This window comes from Monodelphis domestica, chromosome 2 (assembly GCF_027887165.1).
Source record: "Monodelphis domestica isolate mMonDom1 chromosome 2, mMonDom1.pri, whole genome shotgun sequence".
NCBI lineage: Eukaryota > Metazoa > Chordata > Mammalia > Didelphimorphia > Didelphidae > Monodelphis > Monodelphis domestica.
The window spans coordinates 181,539,171-181,561,308 of NC_077228.1; the positions used below are offsets into that span (position 1 = coordinate 181,539,171).

The window sequence follows — 22,138 nt, forward strand, 5'->3', positions numbered from 1 at the left end:
TGGCTGTTTAATAGTTAAAGAAACTGGGGTCTGTTTGCTAAAGTCTTCTATCTCAAAGTCCTCTTTTCCTCTGAACTCCCACAGTGCCTAAAAAAGTTCTCCTTTAGGGACACCACTTTATCACTGACTCCATAATGCTGCTTTAAAAATTCAAGTTTAAAAAAATTTTTTTTTAAATCAAGTTACTTGGGAAGGAAAATGCATGTGCATTATTAGTACCTATTAACATATCATCACAGTATAAAATGGAGAGTAGCTTTGAAGAGATGTAATTGTAGTGATAGGTGCAGGAAAGGTACATAAAATTTACATATGACAAAGTAAATATATGTATATATGAGACAATTTACCTATTGTGCTAATAAAGCTAACACAAACACAAAAAAGTATCAAACCCATATTTATATGCAAGTGCATTAGAGATTTGAAAGACAAATTTTACATTATGTTCAAGGAAACCTGTTCCCAACTGCAGGAGCCAGGCAAAGCTCTCTGAAATGTGTAGCATATTCATTGGACTTTAGAGCAGAAGTGTCAAACATATGGTGTATGTGGCTCAGGATACTCCTGATTGCAGTCTGAACCAGACTAAAATATAATCGAGAAATACTTGATAAAATAAATAAAAATACAAAAAATAGATAGATTTTAAAACTAATTTAATATGTAGTCCACAGGGATCCTTATGTGAGGATTAGCAGTCCTATTTCTATTTGAGTTTAATACCACTGCTTTAGAGGTTCTAAGGCTACATATATGATGGAGGGAGTGCTGGGCTTAGAGTCAGAAAGTTGTTGTTCAGTCATTTTTTTTAGTCATGTCTAATTCTTCATGACCTCATTTGGGGGTTTCTTAAGCAAAGTGGCTTTCTTTTTCCTTCCCCAGGTTATTTTACAAATAAAGGAGCCTAGGCAAACAGAGTTAAGTGACTTGCCCAGGGTCACACAAATAGGAAGCATGTGAGGCCAGAGTTGAACTCAGGAAGATGAGTGTTCCTGATTCTGTGTTCTATCCACTGTGCCATCTAGCTGCCCAGAGTAAAAAAAACCTGGGATTAAAATCCACATCTCTGACATTTATTAACTACGTGCTTCCTGAGCCATCGCCAGTAATCTTGATTTTTGTCTTGTCACTGAACTTTGATGACTCTGGAAGAGAGAGTGAAGATGACAACTTCATGCAACTCTACCTTAATTCCAATGTGAGTTAAATATACTTAATATATTTAATAAATATATATATATAAATAACATAAATCTATATTAACATATACATATATAACTTATCTTGCATTGGAGAGGGAATTGCAAAGGAGAATAACTCACTTAAATCCAAGCATGAATCAAAAGACATCAATGAAGTAATTTTGGTCCCTCTTTGAGTATGTAGGATGATAAACAACCAGCTGACCTTGGATAATTTCCTTAACCTCTATGATTCCCAGACAACTTCCCAGGATTTGCCTTCTATATCTTAGATAACACTGTCCATCTACCCTTGTAGAGGTAATTCTCTACACTGAAGTCACAAATCCTTCATGTATTTGATTTAAAAGAAAGGGCAGAAATTCAATATGTGAAGAGTCAGGGAAGGACAGAGAAACAAAACCATGGAAGCATGAGAGTGAAGGGCATGTGTTTTGAAGATAGAGTCATCTAGTTTTGATGGAGTATAAAACATATTGTGGGGAATGATGTGAGATAAGACTAGAAAGGCTGGGAAGAGAGTCACCAGATTGGGGAAGTCTTTAACTTCCAGGAAAAGGAATTTGAACTCAATTCAGTAGGCAGTTGGTAGCCACTGGAAATATTCAATGAGAATAGTCAGGTGACTAGATCTTGGCACAGAGTCAATTGTTCCAGTAGAAGGATAAAGGATAAATTAGAAAGAAAAGAATGGACATTAAGATCTCTTAGGAAGCTATTTCAATGGTGCACTCAGTTAATAGTGAAAGGTTCAAATACGATGAAGCCAAAAGTAATGGAAGGGAGGGGACAAATTCAATATATGTTATGGGAGTAGAATGAATGAAATTTGACAATTGATCAACTATGAAAGGCAAAGGAGAAGGAAGAATTTATTATATGAACTTTACATTAACAGAAAAAGACAACAGTTTATATATTTCTTTCTAGAGTACAAAATACAGTCTTGGTTCCAAAATCATGGAAAGATAAAGTAAAATAAGACATAAAATTATTCATTATGTGCAAAGATGGTTCATTGTTAGAGATGCAGTTAACATTAAATCATATAAACAATAAAATAATTTAATTAGATGTAAATAGTTTACAAAGCAAGTATAATCTGTTGGACCTGTGTTTTGTGGTACATTTATAACAAACCTTTGAAAAATCTGATCAGAATATCAATAAATGCATATAAACCTTTCATAAATTATAAATTTCCATTTACATAAAAATACTAAAAAAACTTTAGAATGAAAAGATTTTTCTTCAACTTAAAAAAAATCCTCCTGAATCCAAGAGTCAAAATTATGCATAATGGACAAAACATTAGTATCTTTCACACTCAAAATAGCAATGAAACAAAGATTCCTATTCTCATCATTGTTATTTTATATAGTTGGGCTATTGTGAGCTATAATAATAAAACAAGAAACAGTGAAATTGTTGGCCAAATGACTGCTTACATTGGGTTCTCTCTTCATATGAATGATATGATGGTTTCTTTAGGAATCCCAAGAGAATAATAAATATTCATTTCAATATTCGAGATATAAATAGCTTCAGCAAAGTAACCAGTTATAAAACAAGCCCACAACAAATCATCAGCATTTCTATATGTCATTATCCGAAAACATCAATATTAGTAGAGAGAGAAATGTTATTTAAAGAAATCACAATTGTATTAAATAACTTGGGGTTAGCCCACCAAGACAAACATGATTTGTATAAATACAAAAAAATTATAGAAATGAAGAACTAAATAATTGGAGATACAGAATGTAAATTGTTAAATCATCCTGATATAGTATAAATTATAATATTACTCAATTTTCTTTTCAGATTTACTGCTATACAAATTAAAGACATTAATAAGATACTTCAAAGAGTTTTTTAAGTGCCTGTGAATTTTTACCAGTGATACTACTAGTAAATTATAGATTTAGAATATTAACAGGGATGTGTAATGTAAAAAATGTACCATAAAAATATTCCTATTAGCACTATTTGTAATGAGAAAAAAAAACCCACCATGGAACAAAATAAATGACCAACCAAAGATCTGGGAATGTACAAACAAATTATGGCATATTATTGCCCACTAAGGACTTCGAAATATGAGGAACTCAACGAAATATAGGAATACATAGTCATGCGGTGTGAAGACAATAGAACCCAAAAAAGTATACAACTAACTAGACTATGTAAATGAAACTATTAAGAATAATAAAAGTCAGGACAAATGTACAGAACAATATCAGTACTTTGTTAATGTTAATCAATATACACATCTTTTATTTCTTTTAACAATATAATGTTATGGGTGTGTGCAAGTGTACATTATAAATATTTACAATAATTGTTTTTTTGTTTTAATAAATACATATTTTACAATGTAATCTATTTTAATAAACATAAATTGAAGGACTTAGAACAAAAAATGCAAAAATAAAGATGGGGAAATTCAAGTTGAACATTCGTTCATATGAAAACAGAATTCTAGTTTTAGCAAACTTCAACCTGAGTTAACAGTAAGATATAGTCATCAAAAAGGCAATTCCAAATTAAGACTGAATTATTAGACATGTAAAGTGGAGAATAAGAGATATGTGTATTCCATGATGCTCTGCATTAAATAGAGTTTTCTGCTCTGTTCTGGATTTGACATCTTAGAAAAGAAGATTATCAAAGTGTCATCAAGATGGTTAGGGGACTGGAAACAGTGCTAAACAAGGGTTGGTTGAAGGAATTTAATACATTTGGCATGGAGAAGAACATATTTAAGAAAAATATTATCAGTGCTGGCATATATTTGAAGACTTGGTATGCAATAGAAAGGTTGGACTTATTTTGCCTGTCCCTAGAGAAAAAAATGAAGATAAAGAAGCATAAATTACAGAGGGACAAAAATATAATATTCCTAACAATTAGGGAGTTAGAATCAAAAACCAGAATTGGCTACTTCAGTAGGTAATGAGCTCCCTTTCTCTGGAGGTCTGCAAATAGAAACTAACTTGTAGAATATGTAGAGTAGATTTGTGATTCAGGTATATATCAGGCTGGTTGATCACTGAGATATCTTCCACTTTAAATATTCAATGATTCTATAACTAGTGAGTTGCATTACTTTAGGTATGTCATCTAACCTTTCTGAGTCTCTCAGTTTTTTCATCTGAAATATGGGAACAGTATTGCTTACTCTACATATGCTCATATGATTGAAGGAACCATGCTGATATCAAAGTGTATGTGAATAAAGCACTCTGAATGATAGTGGTAAGACTACAGAACTTAATTTCAACATGGGTTGAAATTCTATCTTTGAAACTAACTGTGTGGTACAGTCAGGTGTCTCCATGTATAAAGAACCAGGTCTGGAGTCAGGAGGACCTGAGTTCAAATCTGACCTCAGAAAATGCCTACTGTCACTTAACTCCAATTGCCTAACCCTTACCACTCTTCTACTTTGGAATCAATACATACTATCAATTCTAAGACAGAAGGAAAAGATTTTTTTAAAAAAAACTAACTGTGTGAACATTAATGAGTCACTCCAGCTCAATGAGACCATTTTCCTCCTCTGGGCAATAAAGACAAAAAGTTAATGTTCATGTTGCCTATTCCAGATAGTAATGAAGAAAGTGCCATGGAACCTTAAAGCATTATATAAATGTATTTTACTAATTTAAATTGTTTTATTATGTAACCTATTTCATTACATTGTCATATTATTAATTTATCACTATCATATTATTCATTCAGACTGGTTCATTATGTATCATCTTTGCCCTTCAAGCTCTGCTTCTGACTCTTTAGATTTTACCACATTTCCACTGCTGCCTCTCATCCTGGAACTTTCCTTCACCACTCTAGTCCCTTCCTTCCATTGATGGGATTCTCCATTTTGGGCAGGGTCTCAGGCTAGACATTTTTTATTCCCCTCCTAGCTTGGCTTCTAACTCTACAGCTTTTTTGTTGCTGCTCTTCAATTTCTTTTTCAGTCATTATCAATTTTTTGTGACTTCATTTGGAGTTTCTTGATAAATATACTGGAGTAGTTTGCTATTTTCTCTACCAGATCATTTACAGATGAAGCAACAGAGGCAAAGAGAGTTAAATGACTTGGCCAGAGTTGCACAGCTAGTAAGTATCTAAGACTGGATTTGAACTCAAGAAGAAGAATCTTCCTGACTCCAGGTCTAGCACTCTATCCACTGTGCCACTTAGCTGCCCATTCTATTTTTGGATGACTTTCATTATTAGGAAGTTTATTTCCTGACAACAAGGTTCCCTTTGCCACTTTTCATCTCCCCTTCATCATTCTAGCCTATCAAGAGCTTTCTGAATCCTGGTTGTCATCCAATTCATTTCCTGTTTTCCCCAGATTTGTGTTATCTTCAGAACTAACAAGCATACCATTTAAGTCTATACCCAAATCATTGATAAAATTGTGAATTAAAGAGCATAAGGTCAAGCAGAGATCTTTGGAACAATCCACTGGAGATCCCCTTCCAAGATAAAAGTCAATTACTAATAGCTATTCTTGGAGTTGAGTCACTCATCCAGGTATGTACCCATCTAATTGTACTTCCATCTATCCCACATTTCTCCATTTTCCACACAAGAATAGCAAAAGTTGCCTTATTAAACATCTTATAAAATTCTTGGTAACTATATCTACCATATATCCTTGATCTGCCATTTTTTTAACCCGATCAATAAAGGAAATGAGACAGTCTAAGAACTTGTTCTTAAAGACATCATACTAGCTCAGTGTAATTAGTACTTTCTTTCTCAGACATTTACTAACCATCTCTTTGATATTTAATAAGAGTGACAATAAATAATTACATATAAATAAGTAATAACTAATGTTTAATAAGTTGCCAGGATCCAAGTTCAAGCTTCCTGGCCTATAGTTTGAATACTTTTATCTCTTCCTTTTTTGAAAACTATCAAAAAGAATAATATTATGTTCCTCAGCCCTACAAAAAAGCATATACTGCTTTAAGGCTCCATGGAACTTTCTTCATTACTATCTAGAAAAGGCAAGTAAGCTCAGACATTTCTAGGATATGAGCCACAATCTCAGGACAGTGCGATTATAGTGAGATAGTAGGTAAGAGAAAAGAGGAAATCATGTAACTTGTATGGATGTCCCATGTGACTATTCATCATAGTCAATACTCCATAAATAGGAAAGCTTATTTCTCTTCTGAGTGGTATAGAATTCTTATAGAAAAATTTTTATTTTCACTTTATCCTCAGAATATTCTTTTGCATAATATTGAAGGGAATTATAGAATTAGAATATGTGGTAAGGGAAGTATAGAATAAAGCTGCCCATTTTCTATATGAGTGAGTCTAAGACTGGAAGAGGTAAAATTGCTTGCCCAAAGTCAACTAGCATGAATTTCACTCATTCTACAAGTCACTGGATGCCTCCCAAACCTCTTAATGGCAGCTCTCATCTCTTGATTCCTCAGAGTATAAATCATGGGGTTGAGCATGGGAGTAATGACTGTGTAGCTTATGGAAACAGCCTTGTCTATGGGGAAAGAGATGAAAGGCCGGGCATAGATGTAGATGCAGGGCACAAAAATCAGAGACACAACAATGATGTGGGTGGTACAGGTGAGGGAGGCCTTTCGTCTCCCCTCCCCTGACAGAGATCTCAGCATCACCAAGATGACTGTGTATGAAGCCAGAAGGATGAGGAACCAGATGAGATCCAACAGGCCACTGTTGGTAATCATGAGGAGTTCTAGGAAAGAAGTGTCTATGCAGGCAAGTCTTAGGACTTGGGGGACATCACAATAAAAGTTATCCAGGATGTTGGGGCCACAGAAAGGCAAGGGGAGCAGAAGAGCAAGCTGGACAATGGAGTGGACAAAGCCTCCTGCCCAGGCAGCCACCACCAGCCCCAAACACATCTGAGAGTTCATGATGGTGACATAATGGAGGGGCCGGGAGATAGCAACATAGCGATCAAATGCCATCACTGAAAGGAAGAAGACTGTGGCACCCCCTAGGAAATGGAAGAAAAAGATCTGTGTCATGCAGCCCTGGTAGGAGATGGTCTTGGGTTCAGACAGGAAGTCAATCAGCATCTTGGGTGTAGTGACAGATGAAAAACAAATATCTACAACAGCCAAGTTACGGAGAAGGAAATACATGGGAGAGTGGAGCCGGCTGTCAAAAGTCACAATGACCATAATGAGGAGGTTGCCCAAAATAGTTGTTATGTAGACAATCAGGAATATCAGAAACAGAAAGTCCTGTAGCTCTGGTGTCTCTGAGAGTCCCAAGAAAATAAAGTTAGTTACTCTAGTGAAGTTTCCTGCTTCCATAGGATCTCTTGAACACACCTAGACAGGAAACACACTAAATGTGAAATGAAAATAGAAAATAGAAAACTACAACTTGTCCCGGCTTAGGGGTAAGAATTTAGTCTACCATCAAAACTCATTAACTCTTAAATTAAAGGGACATCGTACTTATGCTAGAATCTGGTCACTGTCACCTTCAGTAAATCCCAAGGCTGTAAGGGACCTAGATGCTGTCAAAACCAATTGCCTCAAATTTGGCATCACACATCCTAAGTGTGTGGCCCTGAGCAAGTCACTTAACTCTGGTTGCTTAGCCCTTGCTGCTCTTATGTATTAGAACTGAGACAGAAGATAAGGGTTAAGATAAAAATAATTGCCAATGGATGGTGGTAAAGAGAAACAAGAGACAGAGTATTTGTGACTTAGAGGGTCATATAAGATGGTAGGAAACAAGTTGTTATTCAGTCATTTTGGTCATATCTGACTGTCTGTGGCCCCATATGGGGTTTTCTTGACAAAGATACTGGCCAATTTCCTTCTCCAGATCATTTTACAGGTGGGGAAATGAGGTAAACAGGGTTAAGTGACTTGCCCAGGTTCATACAGCTACTAAGTATCTGAGGTCCAATGTATACTCAGAAAGATGAGTCTTTCTGACTTCATTTCAAATTCCTAGCACTATCCAAATCTGGTATAAATGATGAATAAAATTTGAAAGTTAACAAATCCCAGCATAAGAGTTTCATTATCCTGGGAAAGCTCTTCTCAAAAATTTAGGGTCTTTCCACAATCTTATCAGATCTTCAGAAGCCAACCTTTCCTATTTATCTCCAAGCATACATAAATATATAAACACAATTCATAATGTAGTCAGAAAATCCTTGAACTAGGAATCAGAAGACCTAAGTATTAGTACAGTGTTTGCTGCTAACTACATTTCTTCTCTAGGTCTCAGTTTTCTCTTTTGTAAATTGAGGAGATTGCATGACAATTTCACTTCTACCCTTCTAAAATTCAATTATTTTCCACAGATTTTTCTGGAGTCCATACTATGTTTTATGAACTGTGGAAAATGAAAAATACATTTTCTAGCTTTCAAAGAGCTTTTTGATACTTTACCACCTGATGACTTTTTCTAACTCCCACTACACACACACACACACACACACACACACACACACACACACACACACACTTTAGAACAAAGTAAGGCACAGTAAATGATATAAATTTCTCTCAGTTGTTAACCAAACTGCCATCCCATCTGTCACCTCTATGAAGAGTATCCTTCAAAGATGAAAGGATACTGAAGGACACTTCTGAAGCTGAGGCAAACAATATATGTATGTTGTGGCCATTAAGAAAATTAGACAACAGAAGGAGAAAGAGAATTCTCAAATGATGTATGAATTTAGTCTGAAGGTGCTCTAGGAGCATCACCAAGAAATCCATTACATTAATGAACAGTGATTTCATAGGTGTGAGAATTTCCTCCAACAAAAAGTATAATTGATGTTCTTACAAGGTTGCCCAAGATTCAGAGACAAGAAGTAACTTGCTCATGTTCACATAGCTTTTCAGTGTCAGAAGTGGGATTGAAATCAAACTTTCTCATTTTAAATCCAATGTACTAAACATTATACCATACTCTCTCCCTAAGAAGAAGAGCAAGTTTTAAAGCTTATATTTAATCCCAGATGTCATCAAAGAGATGGAGATAGGTTGAGGTAAAAGTGAGTTTTGGGAATAGAAGAAGAGCAAAGGAGACTTTGAAATGAGGAGAAAAAGAAAAGGAGATAGAGAAAAGGAAGTAACTGCTAAGAGAAAGAGATAGAAGGCAAAGAACCAGTAGGAATATATAATGTATATTAATTTATGACCCTCTATTTGAGGGAAGTGTGTCATGAGTCAAGAGTCTATGTATGTGACCCATGTATTTATATACCCTAGTATGATCACCATCTTCCTCTAAACTCTAATCTTCCTCTAGAATCTTCCTCTAAACTCATAAAGTCAGTTGTTTTTTGTCACTCAAAGGCATTTTAGTGGTACATTATTGGGCCTGGAGTTAGAAAGATCTTAGTTCACATCTAGCCTCAAATACTTACTAGATGTGTCACCCTGGGCAAGTCACTTAATTACTATTTGTTTCAGTTTCTTCAGTGATAAAATGGGGATAATAATAGCATCTACCTCCCATAAAGATCAAATGAGATAATAGTTGTAAATCCCTTAGCTTAGTACCTGACATGTAGTAGGTACTTAATAAATGTTTATTCCCTTCCCACTGAAACACTGCTCTTCTTATGGAGAAGGAGATAAATGTTCACTATCTTGCATTCCCTTTACATTGCCAACAAATTATCTTTTTTAACTTCCACCCTCAGTGCCAATAAAGTCATTAATTTACTCATTACTCACCTCTACTTTCTATACTTACTGTAGCTACTGCCAAGAGGATCCTCAGTAAATAGAGGGGACAGTCTCTAAGCTTTTCATCTATATCCACCCCAGAATGGGACAAGGTACTTACAGTTTCAATTTTTCAAGGTCACCATGAGCTTATATTTCCTTGATCTTTGCCTAGAATATCCATATTTGGATATAATCCTAGGGCCATAGAGAGAGAAGAACAAGATAGACAATGCAAAGAGTAAAACCTAACACCTTGGCATCCACTACTTGTCCCACATACATTTGTGTGCTCCTGATTGTGAAATATTAATTCGAATTGAGGTCCCCAGCTTCCAAAGAGCTAACACAGCTAAGAAACACTCCAAATGTAAAATATATCAGATCTATGAATCTTCTGCCTGTCTGTACAAAGGGAATTTGTCCTCTGTGAAGATGAGAGAGACCAGCACATTTCCTCATTCTTTGTACCCACCCTCCTTCCAAATGCATAAATCTGGTTCCATATTTGGTCAGTAAAGGTTCTGATTTCCATAAACCAGAATCTGCTGCTTGCAGCTGACTTTTCTCAGCAGTACAACACAGTACTTTCTCCTAACTTTCATCTGCATTCACACTAAATCTGATTATTCCCTTGATTCTCTCATCTTTCTTCTATGCCCTCCCCATAAGGGTTTCTGAGAAAAACCTTAGTGAGCCATGAAGGGGCATGCCCCCACATTCCCTCACCTACCTCTAACCCAGAATGGGAGAGAAAGCATATTGCCTCGTGTCTTCCACACTACCCTACAGCTTCAAGCCTCTTCCTGACCTCCCAGACACAAAGGTATGGCCCAGGGGGAGGAAAGGTGAGGTTTACCCAAGGGGGAATAAGACTAGGCCAAATTCTGAAAGTGGAATTGAGGACTGTGTTATTGGGAGCAAAGGAGCTGTGGGAGTTATTAAAAAGTGCCTGAACTGTTACCTCAGGAATACATAGTCTTTAAGAGACCCATTACTGGACAAAAACTACCAGAAGCATCATATATATTAGGACTTCTCCAGGTGTGGGACTTCAGGGATCAGGAAGAACTATAATCTCTTAGAATGAAATAAACTTCTAGGAAGTTTAGTAGAGATAATCTTCAGGGATTCACATGGTTAATTTAAGTTGAGAATTCAGCACCACAGACAAGACTGTTCTTTCAGCAACCAGATGAAAAGTCAAAAATTTTCCAAATAACTGCAGTGTGAGAATGAGGTTACGGGGAGCAGGGGGTGCCTTGTGTGTGTCTATATGACATCAAAGAAATTGAGTAGAATGCTTTCTTAAATTAATGGGAGGTTAGCCAGTAACCAGACTGTCTTGCTGCTGAAGCACCAAGTAAACAAACTTCTTTATTAAGTAAAGAAAAGCAAAGACCACTAATATTTCTCTTACATCTATTTTTACTAATAGGTAGGGCCAGCCTCATCTGAGTTCACAGCCACTGATGCAGTATGATTAAAGATGTTTTCAATCACAAAACCTCTCCCATCAACCCATCATAGGTCCTAAATTCTTAAAGTCAATTATTCAGCCGTTATTCTATGAAGACTCTATTAATGTGTCTGAATATCTTGGGAGTAAAACTACACTTTTATCATTGGCCTCTATTAACCATCTTTATAAGACAGACATACTAGTAGAAAGGAAAGCACATTAGATTTGGGGGCAGCAGAGCTAAATCAAGCTCTCATTCCTTTAGTTGCTTACTAATTGGGATTTTGGGTCAACTCAAGTCTTTGAGACTCAATTTACTCACCCATAAAATAATGGTAATAATCCATACTCAGCTCACCCTATAGAGTTACTATGAGAATCAAATAAGATAATATGTAAACATATCATAACTATATGGTCTTATACATATGTCCATTAGTATGTCATTTATCCTTTCTTTTTTGACATCAAATTAAAAAGGATTTTATTTTTAATTTTTTTAATTTGGAACATTTTATTTAATTAATTAATTTAGAATGTTTTCCATGGTTACATGATTCATATTCTTTCCCTCCCCTCCCCCCAACCTCCTCTGGTAGCCAAAGTGCAATTCCACTTATCTATTCTTTCAATGAATATTAAGCACAATGAATATGCAAAGCACTGTGCTATTTGATGAAGAAGATAACAAAATCTAGATAAGGTCTCTGCTATCATGGAACTTACAATCTAGAAAGGGGAAAGGTCAGAAATATAGAGTAGTTAAATATACAATATTATTTTATAAAATCATGATTGAAGTATACATAAGAGTTCTATGTGAGATTCAGCAGGAAGATCATTATCAACCACAAGGGCCAGTGTTTTAATGGTGGTGTTGAAGAGATGAGGATAAGAGGTAGCAAGAGCATTCAAGTGAACGATCCAATTCCCTGGGATGAGAACAAGGGGATGTGGTGAAGGGAATAACATTGTACACTGTGCTAAAGCCATTGAGAAAGTAGGAAGAATGGCATATAGTTGTGTACCTGGTAGCAACTAGGGTGGGAAGAGGGCTAGTAAGCAGGCAATGATGGAATTAGCTACAGAGCAGGGTCTTTAGGGAATGGGAGATGAGTTTGAAAGGGAGGAGCCAAAGACTTTATAGTATAATGGAGAGAAGAAATTTCATTAAATCCAGGGGAGCACCATTGACATAGAAGTCAAATAAATAAATCCAATCCAGTCTGAGGTTCCATTAATAGAAATATGTAGAGAAAAGTGTTTTTACCATTGTGTCAAAGTTGCCCTCCTCTCTAGGTCACAGTTGCTAGTGCAGCAGCTATCTAGATTGTTTTTGGTTTTTTCTTTCAAATATCTTAAAATAAACTTTCGAGAGGCAATCATGGAATAATTTGCATGACTTAGCCAGATGCCTTAGAGGAGGATGGGAAGCAGAAAGGAAGAGGAAAGGCAGCATGACTCAGTGAAAGGTACTCACTGATTGGATGGCTCACTACCCCTTGTGCTTGGAGAAAGGTTATAAATGGGTTAGAATCATCCTGATCTACCCAGGAGTGGAAAATGAAGATTTGGGCAAAGAAGGGAGAGTAGAAGTGGTTCCTGCAACCATCCAAATGAGTCATCAGACATTTATTAAGCACCTACTATGTGCAAAACATTGGAAATACAAAGAGAGGCAAAACAAACAAATCCCTGATCTCAAGAAGCTCATAATGAGGGAAACAATATGCAGACACACACACACACACACACACATAGTGAGAGTTGATCCCCACAAGTAACATGGAGGTATTGTGTGTTCTTGACAGGAGAAAGAATAGCCATCTCTAATCTCTTCACCCCCAATCTTCTTCGAGGGAGACTAAGTTCTTCCAGGAAGGGAAGCAGGAGGTTAGGATCATAGGTTTGACCACTCTGCTTTCCTCAGAAAGAGAAGAAATCAGGTTTGAATTATATCTCTCTGCTCTCTTAAATACTGTTAATTTAAAGAACATTGTTTTCAAGTTCAATCTGTCTTCTAATTGCTATTCATTATTAGGAAAGAGGAGGACCCCAAGATTAATGTGCAAGACTTGAGCCCTTTACCACCAAATACCAATTCCATAATAAATGCACATGGTAGGAAGCTAAGAAACCCATTGATCCAAATCCTAACAGAACAGAAATCAGAGATAGCATACATAGAAAATATATACCAAACAATGAAGAGTGAAAGGGCTCTCTCACTGGAACCAAGGTAATTCAGCTTAACGGAGAGAGTGTCCTAGATCTCATTCAAGGGGAAATTCTCAAAGTCTGTAGTGTAGCAAGCTAGTGATAGGGACACCATGATGGAGACTGCCAGTTCCTCTCATATCAGCTTCTTCTCAGAGCTTTTTCATTTCATCACCTGATGTAGAGTAGTATCTTCCATTTTTTCTCTTAAAACTAGAAGCCAGAAGCACACAAAGAGACTGAAGAGATCTAAGAAACTCAAAGGAGGTCCAAAGTTTTGAAGAGCCTGGGGTACTTTTGCTCTTACCAATTCTGCTCCACAACTCATGAAGTTTCAGGTCATTGATCTCCACCAATGAGAGTCCCATACAATTACATATACAAATAAAATATTGGAGATAGTCAACAAAGAGAAAGCACCAACATTAAGAGAAATCAGAAAAAAAAACTTATTGCCAAAAGTGCTATTTTATATGGGATATGAAGAAAGCCATGAAGGCCAGGAAATGAACACAAGGAGAAAGAATTCCAGGGGTGGGGGACTGTCAATGAAAATATCAAGTCAGGGGATAAAGCACTGTGTATGAGAAACATCAAGGCCAGTGTCACTGGATCAGAGGTGGAAGGAAAGAGAATAACATTTTAAAAACCTGGAAAGGTGTTAGGGAGTCAGGTTATATAGGGGTTTGTACACCAATTGAAAGATATATTTGGGGGACAGCTGGGTAGGTCAGTGATTGAGAGCCAGGCCTAGATATGGGAGGTCCTAAGTACAAATCTGGCCTCAGACACTTCCCAGCTGTGTGACCCTGGGCAAGTCACTTGACCCCCATGGCCTAGCCCTGACCACTCCTCTGCCTTGGAACCAATACACAGTATTGATTCCAAGATGGATGGTAAAGGTTTAAAAAAAAGATATATTTGGCCTGATGGTAATAGAGAACCCCTAGAGTTACTGAGTGGGGAGAGGAGGAGTGACATGATCAGATCCAAGCTTTTGACTCATCAGTTTGATACTTGAGTGGAAGATAATTTAAAGTAGGAGAAAAATCTGAGGAAAAGAGACCAACCTTGGTCTGTGAGACCCAAGAAGAGAAAGCCCAGAGGCATTCTGAAGAAGCTGTGACACTGTCAACCATGATCCAATGTTCTGAAGGTCCTGGGTACTCTTTGGAGAGACTTTCACAAAGCTCAGTCTTCTGTGCTCCCACCCAGGTAGAAACTGGGACCTTCATTATTTAGTATCCCCCAAATAGTAGAACGAGCTCTTCTTCTAAATACCCAGATTCACCAAGCATCAACATATAGAAGAGATTTTACTGAACTCAAATGACACAGAAAGGGCCTGAGTCCATAGAGAGCCAAGAGACTCCTTTCTTCTGCCAGGGGATTGCTACCTCCTCCCAGAGACCTGTAAAGAACCCATGGCCCCTAGATAGGGACAAATAACTTGGGGTTCACTAGAAAGTCAAGAGAACATTCTCAATCTGTTGTGTCACCTCTCTACAGTCACAACTTACAGTATAAACCCCGATGGGTCCTATTTTCCTACCCTCAATCACCTCATGGGAAATGGATTCATATCCAGAAAAACTTAAGTGCCAGGAATTTTTTTTTAAATCTTCATTTTCTCTGTGGCTACAGCTCCCCTTAGGGACCTATCCAACCCTTGTAAATTACAGTACTCTGCCGGGGGTTGGTGGGCAGGAGGAGAACAAGGAGCAGAAAGGAAGAAAAGATCTGATATTCCTTCAGGCTAGAAATCTATCCCTCATTATTCTTTCTCTAGTCTCTCTTCCATCACTCCTCCCTAGCAATCATTCCTTCTCCTCCTTCTCCTTCAATCCAGCTACCTGTCTCATTGTTCTTCTATCAGCTGTTCTCCCAAGGATGCTCTCCCCACTCTTCAGATTCTGCCTTTCATTCCTTCAGGCAATAAAAAGCAGAGCCAGTTGCTACTCCCAGGGTCTGCATCTGTTGAGCAAACAGCAAGCCTGTTCCAATGTTCCAGTTACAGAAGTATAATGTGCAGAATGAGGGAATAATAGTCACTTTTGACTCACCCATATTTAGACTCCATCTGGAATATTGTAGTCCATTCTGGGTATCACATGGTAAGAAAGACTTTGACAAGCTGGAAGGAGTGTAACCAGATTGCCAGGGGAACTGGAAACAATGCTACGAAGATACAGATTTTTAAAACTATGGAAGACTGAAAAAGAAAAAAAAGTGAGTCATCATCACTAATTTAAATTATTTGAAGGGCTCGAAGAGGAGTTAAATTTGTTTTGCTTTATTCCAGAGGGTAGAACTAGAATTAATATTAGAAGTTAAAGAGGGGACATTTTGAGCTCAAATGTGGAAAAACTTCCCCACAATATGAATTTTCTAGAAAAAAAGAAAGGGCTCCTCCAGAGGTAAGTGCCTCCTACTGGAAATCTTCAAGTGGAAGCTGAGTGGATGCTTTCAATTAATTAATCAGTTCATTTATTCATTTAACAATAATTTATTAAGTCTCCACAATGTACCAAGAACCATAGTAGATACTAGGAATACCATGACAAAAATTAAATAACCCCTTATTTCAAGGAGCTTGCATTAATTTTGAGGAAATAGTATGGACCTGCAAGTTAAGTAAGAAACAAACATATGTAGATATATAAAAATACATACATATATACATGTATATGCATAATACATATATATATATACATATATATATTAAAGACTGGTTGGGAGTGTTGTATAAGAGACTTCTGCTGCAGTTACAGTTCAGTAAAGGTCATCTCTTAGATACTTTCCAATTGTAAGTTTCTCCAATTCCGGGTCAGCTACGTGGTTCAGTAGATAAGAGTCCCAGGCTTGGAGTAAGGAGGACTGGATTCAAATCTGGCCTCAGACACTCCTTGTCTGGGTGACCCTGAGCATGTCACTTAACCCTGTTTGCTTAGCCTTACCCTTCTGTCTCAGAGTTGTTACTAAAGCAAAAAGTAAAGATTTTTAAAAAGATTATATAATACTATTTCAAATACCAAATCTGCTCCAAGTGAGATTTTTATAATATTGGGAGTCATTTAATGTTTTGTAAAATTGGATGTCATTTAATCTCTTAGAGAGTTAGTTTTCTCATCTGAAAGTGGGGGTTGTTCTAAATAACTTAGATGGCTGAAGTAAAATGAAATAAGATCATATAGATAAAGTGATTTGTTGAAGTATTTATGCAGAAAGATCACTGAACTTGGACTTAGGAGATATGAGTTCAAATTCTGGCTCTAATACATATTAGCCATATGACTATTATTTTCTCTGGATTCCAGTTTCCTCATCTGGAAAGTAGGAATATTTATATTACTGACCTCAGAGAATTATTGTGTGTATTGTGTGTATACTTTAAAGTGATGAAGGCATAGAATCATAGATGTAAAGTTAGAAGAGACTTCAGAGGCCATCTAATCCAAACCTCTCATTTTACAGATGGGGAAACTGAGGCCCCAAATGATGATGTGATCCATTGAAGGTCACACAAGCAATAAATGCAGCAGTATTATTTATTGTTGTTCAGTCTTTTTCAGTTGTGTCTGACTCTTCATGACCCCATTTGGAGTTTTCTTGGCAGAGATACTGGAGTAGTTTGCCATTTTTTCTCTAAGGATTACTATTATTATGTAAATATGAATTGTTTTATTATTCTCATCTTTTAATTGCTCCCATGTGATTCTTATATCTCCAGATTACAGTACAGATGAGGAATTTGAGGCAAATAGAATAAAGTGACTTGCCCAAGATTATATAGCTAGTAAGTATCTGAGGCTGGATTTGAACTTAGGAAGAAGAGTCTTCCTGACTCCAAGTCTGGCACTATCCACTGCACCACTTAACTGCCCCAAAAGGAAATACTCCAAATACATGTGTGTGTTTTAAAGGAACGTTTCTGTTTGCCTTTGAATAAATTAAATTTGGCCAATAAAATTTTTTAAAAAGAATGACTATGTTAGTATCAGGAGCACTGATAGCTCCTACATTTGTAGAGGAAACATGTTACTGAAGCCAATGGCTAATAAATGGCAGCAACGATGGCTTAAGGAATCACAGAAAGAGCCCTATTTTACATCATGCCTTCCCTAAATGCTTTTTTTTTTAATTTGTTGGAGTCATAATTAATAAAATTAAAATGAGATATGACATGTTTGACTTTGGCTTAAATAGCCTCTTGTAGACATTTTGGACACCATTATTGTGCCTTTAAGAGATAAGGAATAGGCTTGGGATATTATTATTGTACGTCTAAGAAAAAGGCATAACAGTTAACTGTCATTTAGTGAGAGAGTTTGATGAGGCATTGTGATTAGACTAAGAATTTCTTTCTAGGGAGACTTGGGAAGTTAACTGTTGTAAGTCAGAAAATCACAGTGTTATAACTGAAAGAGCCTTAGTGGCCATTTAATCCAACCCCATCATTTTATAAAGGATGAACCGGAGGTCTAGAAAGGTCAAGAGACTTGCCAAACAGGTGGTAAATGGCAAAGCTGGGATTCAACCCCAGCTGTTCAAACTCCAAATCAAGATCTCTTTCTGCTGTACCATTTGTGTCTCAGATAAGCCTTGTTAATTAGTTACAAAGGCAGTGATGTTTGTCTGAGCTTCTAAGCCCAGGGTCTGAGGCTGAGACAAGAGGAAAAAATTGTGGGAAAAGAAGTTTCTTTGTCTTTTATAAAGTAAGGTTAGGGCTCTGAGATAATTGATTAACTTATGAAATAAGACAGTTCTGTGTTTAGTAATATAAAACCTACTCTTTAATTGTGTTTGAATGAATTAATAAGCATTTGTATGCTTGCCATGTGCCAACACAGGGCAGCTAGATGGCAAAGTGAATAGAGTGCTGAGCCTGGAGTCAGATTAGCCTCAAACGCCTACTAGCTATGTTACCCTGGGCAAATCGCTTAACCCTGATTGTCTCCTTTTCCTAATCTATAAAATGAACTAGAGAAGAAAATGGCAAAACACTCCAGCGTCTGCCAAAAAATACTCCCCGCAAAACCCAAATGAGATCCCAAAGAGGAAGATATGAGTGAAACAACTGAACAACAACCAAAATATCAGCGCCAATACCAGGGTCACCCAACTCTCACTTGTGACTCCAAGTAGCATGTGAAGTGACCATAGTCCGGTAACAGACTAGCCAAACCAGGTGGAAGGTAACCGATAGGGCAGACCTCGATCCCATTGGTGGGTTAAGGGGAACGCCAACCCCAAGCAAGGGAAGCCTTCCCTGGTAGAATGGGCAGATGAAAAATGATTTGTTCCAAAGGCATGAAGATGGCTGAAGCAAGCTCTGTGGAGCTCTTAGAGCTGGCTCAGACATAAAAGACGCCAAGATCATCCACCGTATCCTGGGCCATCACCAGCCAACTTGACTTTTATCTTGCCCTGGACTTTGAAGACTCTAGAAGAGAAAATGAGGCTGATGACTTTGTGCAACTGTGCCTCACTTAAATCCACTCCACATCATTGGTCCTCCTCATTATCCTCCTCCTCATCATTGGTCCTTATAAAGATTAAAATTCAATACATAATAACTATTATATTTTTTGAAGTTTATTAATAATAACTAAAATAAAAAAGCTAACTAACCCACTCCCCATTGCAAGAGAAGAGAACGAGCCGGCAGAGCTACAGAACTCATAAACAATTACGTGAAGACACAAAGGTGCACAGAGGGAAAAGCATTCTGGGTAATGTAGTTTTAGGGGTTCAAGATTTTCTAACTATACATTCTCTTCAAAAAACAAAGGATAAGATTTTACAAATGAGGAAGCTGAGACCTAGAAGGTTACGTGACCTACCCAGAATCACAAAATTAGTTTGTAAAAAAAGTTGAGATCATTCACATTTCCATGACATTTTATTGTTGATTCTTGGCAAAATGGGTCCTACAATTTTTTTTCACTTTAAACATTATTTGATTTGGTCATTCCCAAACATTATTCATTGGAAACAAAGATCATTTTCTTTTCCTCCCCCCACCCCCTTCCCGGTCCTACAATTTATGATCTGCATTTTACAAAAACAAAGGGCAAACAACAATAACAACTAAGTGCCATGCACTGTTTGGAGAGCTGGGGATATGAAGAAAAAGCAGAAACAGTCCCTGAGCCCTTACGGGTGGATATTCCATTTGAACCAGCTGAGAGAGCATTAATGAAGCAATGGGTCAAGTTGTAGGGTGAAGGGTGGGGGCTTGACATGTTTGTCCCTCAGAGCACAGCACAAAAGGGAAGCATGACGAAAAGTCCTGTTGCTTATGGGGACTCATCCCTTCTCTAGGTGGGGCCCAGCGGGAAGCCTGTTGTGCATACGGTATGGTTTTTGGTTAGGCTTCTTTGGAGGATCACATTGGCCTTTAAAAACCCAGAGTAGATGTTATGGCTCAGGTGCAATGTCAGAATTGGCCAACAGGTGGCAGCCTACTCAAGCGACTCCCTCAGTAGTTCCACCCTGCATAGTAATGTCAGCCTTTCCCTGGTTTTCCAGAGATGTCCCCAGTGGCTTCTACTGGAGGGCACCGAAAACCTGAACAAGTCTCACAATTTGAACAAGCCAGTGCTGCTTTCTCCACCCCAACAATGATGTCTCTGGCCCCATCCCCGTTGGAATAACTCGCTCATTGCTCTTCCCTCTGCACACACTGCTTTAGAAGTACAACATATGTTTTCATGACAGCTTAAAGCCCATAATTAAATGAAAATAAAGAAATAATTCAATTAAAATAAAGAAAACAAGTCACTAAATTTAGGATGTAATAACTTAGACTCTAAGTAAATAGATAAATTAAAAGACTACTGTGCAAATTCTTCTCCACATGTGCGGAAGTAATTATCACTCCCTAGCTTTTCCTTGTATACCTCTTTCCTTCTCCTATCTGCTGTCTCTAGGTTCATACAGCATGGAGAAAGAGAAGGGCTTCTCCTCTTCCAGTTAGGAACAACGAAATGCAGAAGGAACAGCTGCCCTCCCTGATCCCCAGTCTGGTCCCTGAACCCATAGTGGTTCGGAGTTCCCAGAAACCAGTGATAATGGCCTGGTGCCTTCTCTTCTTGCTATCTAGTCTGGTTCCAGCTGCTCCAACATCTCTGTTCCCATTGCATTGTTTGGGCTCTCCAATCTTCGTCTGTTGATTCTGGGTATTCCACCGCTGAAGACTAGGCAGAATGTCCAGTACCCTGTCTTCTCTCTGCAAAGGTTAGTGAGTAACCCACAAGAAGGGTCTCAGTATCTGTGTCATCTTTATTGTTGTTATTTTTGTTGTTTCTCAATCATATCTGACTTTTTGTGATTCCATTTGGGTTTGTTGTTTTTTTTTTTTCAAAGATACTGGAGTGGTTTGTCATTTCCTTTTCCAGCTCATTTGACAAATCAGAAAACTGAGGCAAACAGGGATAAGTGACTTGCCTAGGGTCACACAGCTAGTAAGTGTCTGAGGCCAGATTTGAACTCAGAAAAATGAGTCTTCCTGACTCCAAGCCTGGTACCACCTAGTCATCCAATATCATCCATTATATTTTTATCCCCTGCAACATACGCACACACACAGAGCTACACACACCAGGTCTAAGGACATGAATAGCACATAAGAAGACAGGAATAGGGCTATAATCAGTCTCAGTTGCTTATCCACTAATATTTTCTCTCTATCCCAAACATATCCACATACACACATTAATGCGCACTCACACACAATCTGAGTTCGCATCCCAAACTGAGAGAGGCATAGACATGACAGAGACTGCTTCACAGATATTTCTTAATTGCTAACACAATTTCCAAGCGTTCTCAGTTTAGTCTTAGAAAACTACCAAAAGACTCTTCCATTCGATTGAGACAACCATTGTGTACATACTGAGAACATGAAGTAAATGAGAGATTGCTGTAAAGAGTGAGGAGCTTGAGATGGAATAATTTTGCCTAAAGAGGTTTTAAGAATACTAAAACAACAACAGAATTCAAATGGGATGCTAAATCCAAGGGGCCAGTGGACTGAGAGAGAGGGAGAAGAAAAGTTGGAACCATGAAAAATGTACAATATGGAAAAAGAGAAAAAGAGAAGTAAATGGAACAGGGAGGGAAGAAGGATGAAGGGAAGAGACAGTACTCAATGAGCATGAGCATGAACCTATGTGAATTTTATATGATGCCTATGAATCAAGGGATCTTAATCTCAATAATAAAAATATTATATTTAGGAGATTTATTAATGATCATTAGAAGTAAAGGAATAAATGGGTAACAAAATAAAACCAACCATGTGCCCATGGCTAATCAGACAGTTCAAAACCTTTGCTTACCACCACCATGCTTGCAACATCAAGCCAAAGAGAGCAGAGCAGGAACGCCCACTGAATTTATCCCCTGTCTACAGGAAGTACATAATGACAGGAAGTCAGTAGGCTCCCGGGAAATGTGGTTCTTTTTTTAGGGTAACAGATTTTCAATTATATATCCCTTATTGAGTCCTCACACCTCTGCCTTCTATA

General features: G+C 37.5%; 1 protein-coding gene and 1 long non-coding RNA gene across 2 annotated transcripts in view; one reads left to right on the plus strand and one right to left on the minus strand.

Annotated features, from left to right (window-relative positions):
- LOC103096335 (uncharacterized) overlaps positions 1 to 22,138 on the plus strand; it is a 112,189-nt gene that overhangs the window by 20,150 nt on the left and 69,901 nt on the right. The window contains exon 2 of the long non-coding RNA XR_461924.3: positions 20,713 to 20,846. This is a non-coding gene — a long non-coding RNA (uncharacterized LOC103096335). The remainder of the gene's footprint in view (positions 1 to 20,712; positions 20,847 to 22,138) is intronic.
- Positions 6,527 to 7,604, minus strand: LOC100012625 (olfactory receptor 4D1-like). The gene has a single exon (XM_001366936.3). The coding sequence runs from the start codon at positions 7,535 to 7,537 to the stop codon at positions 6,587 to 6,589; it is 951 nt and encodes a 316-aa protein (XP_001366973.3). The 5' UTR covers positions 7,538 to 7,604; the 3' UTR covers positions 6,527 to 6,586.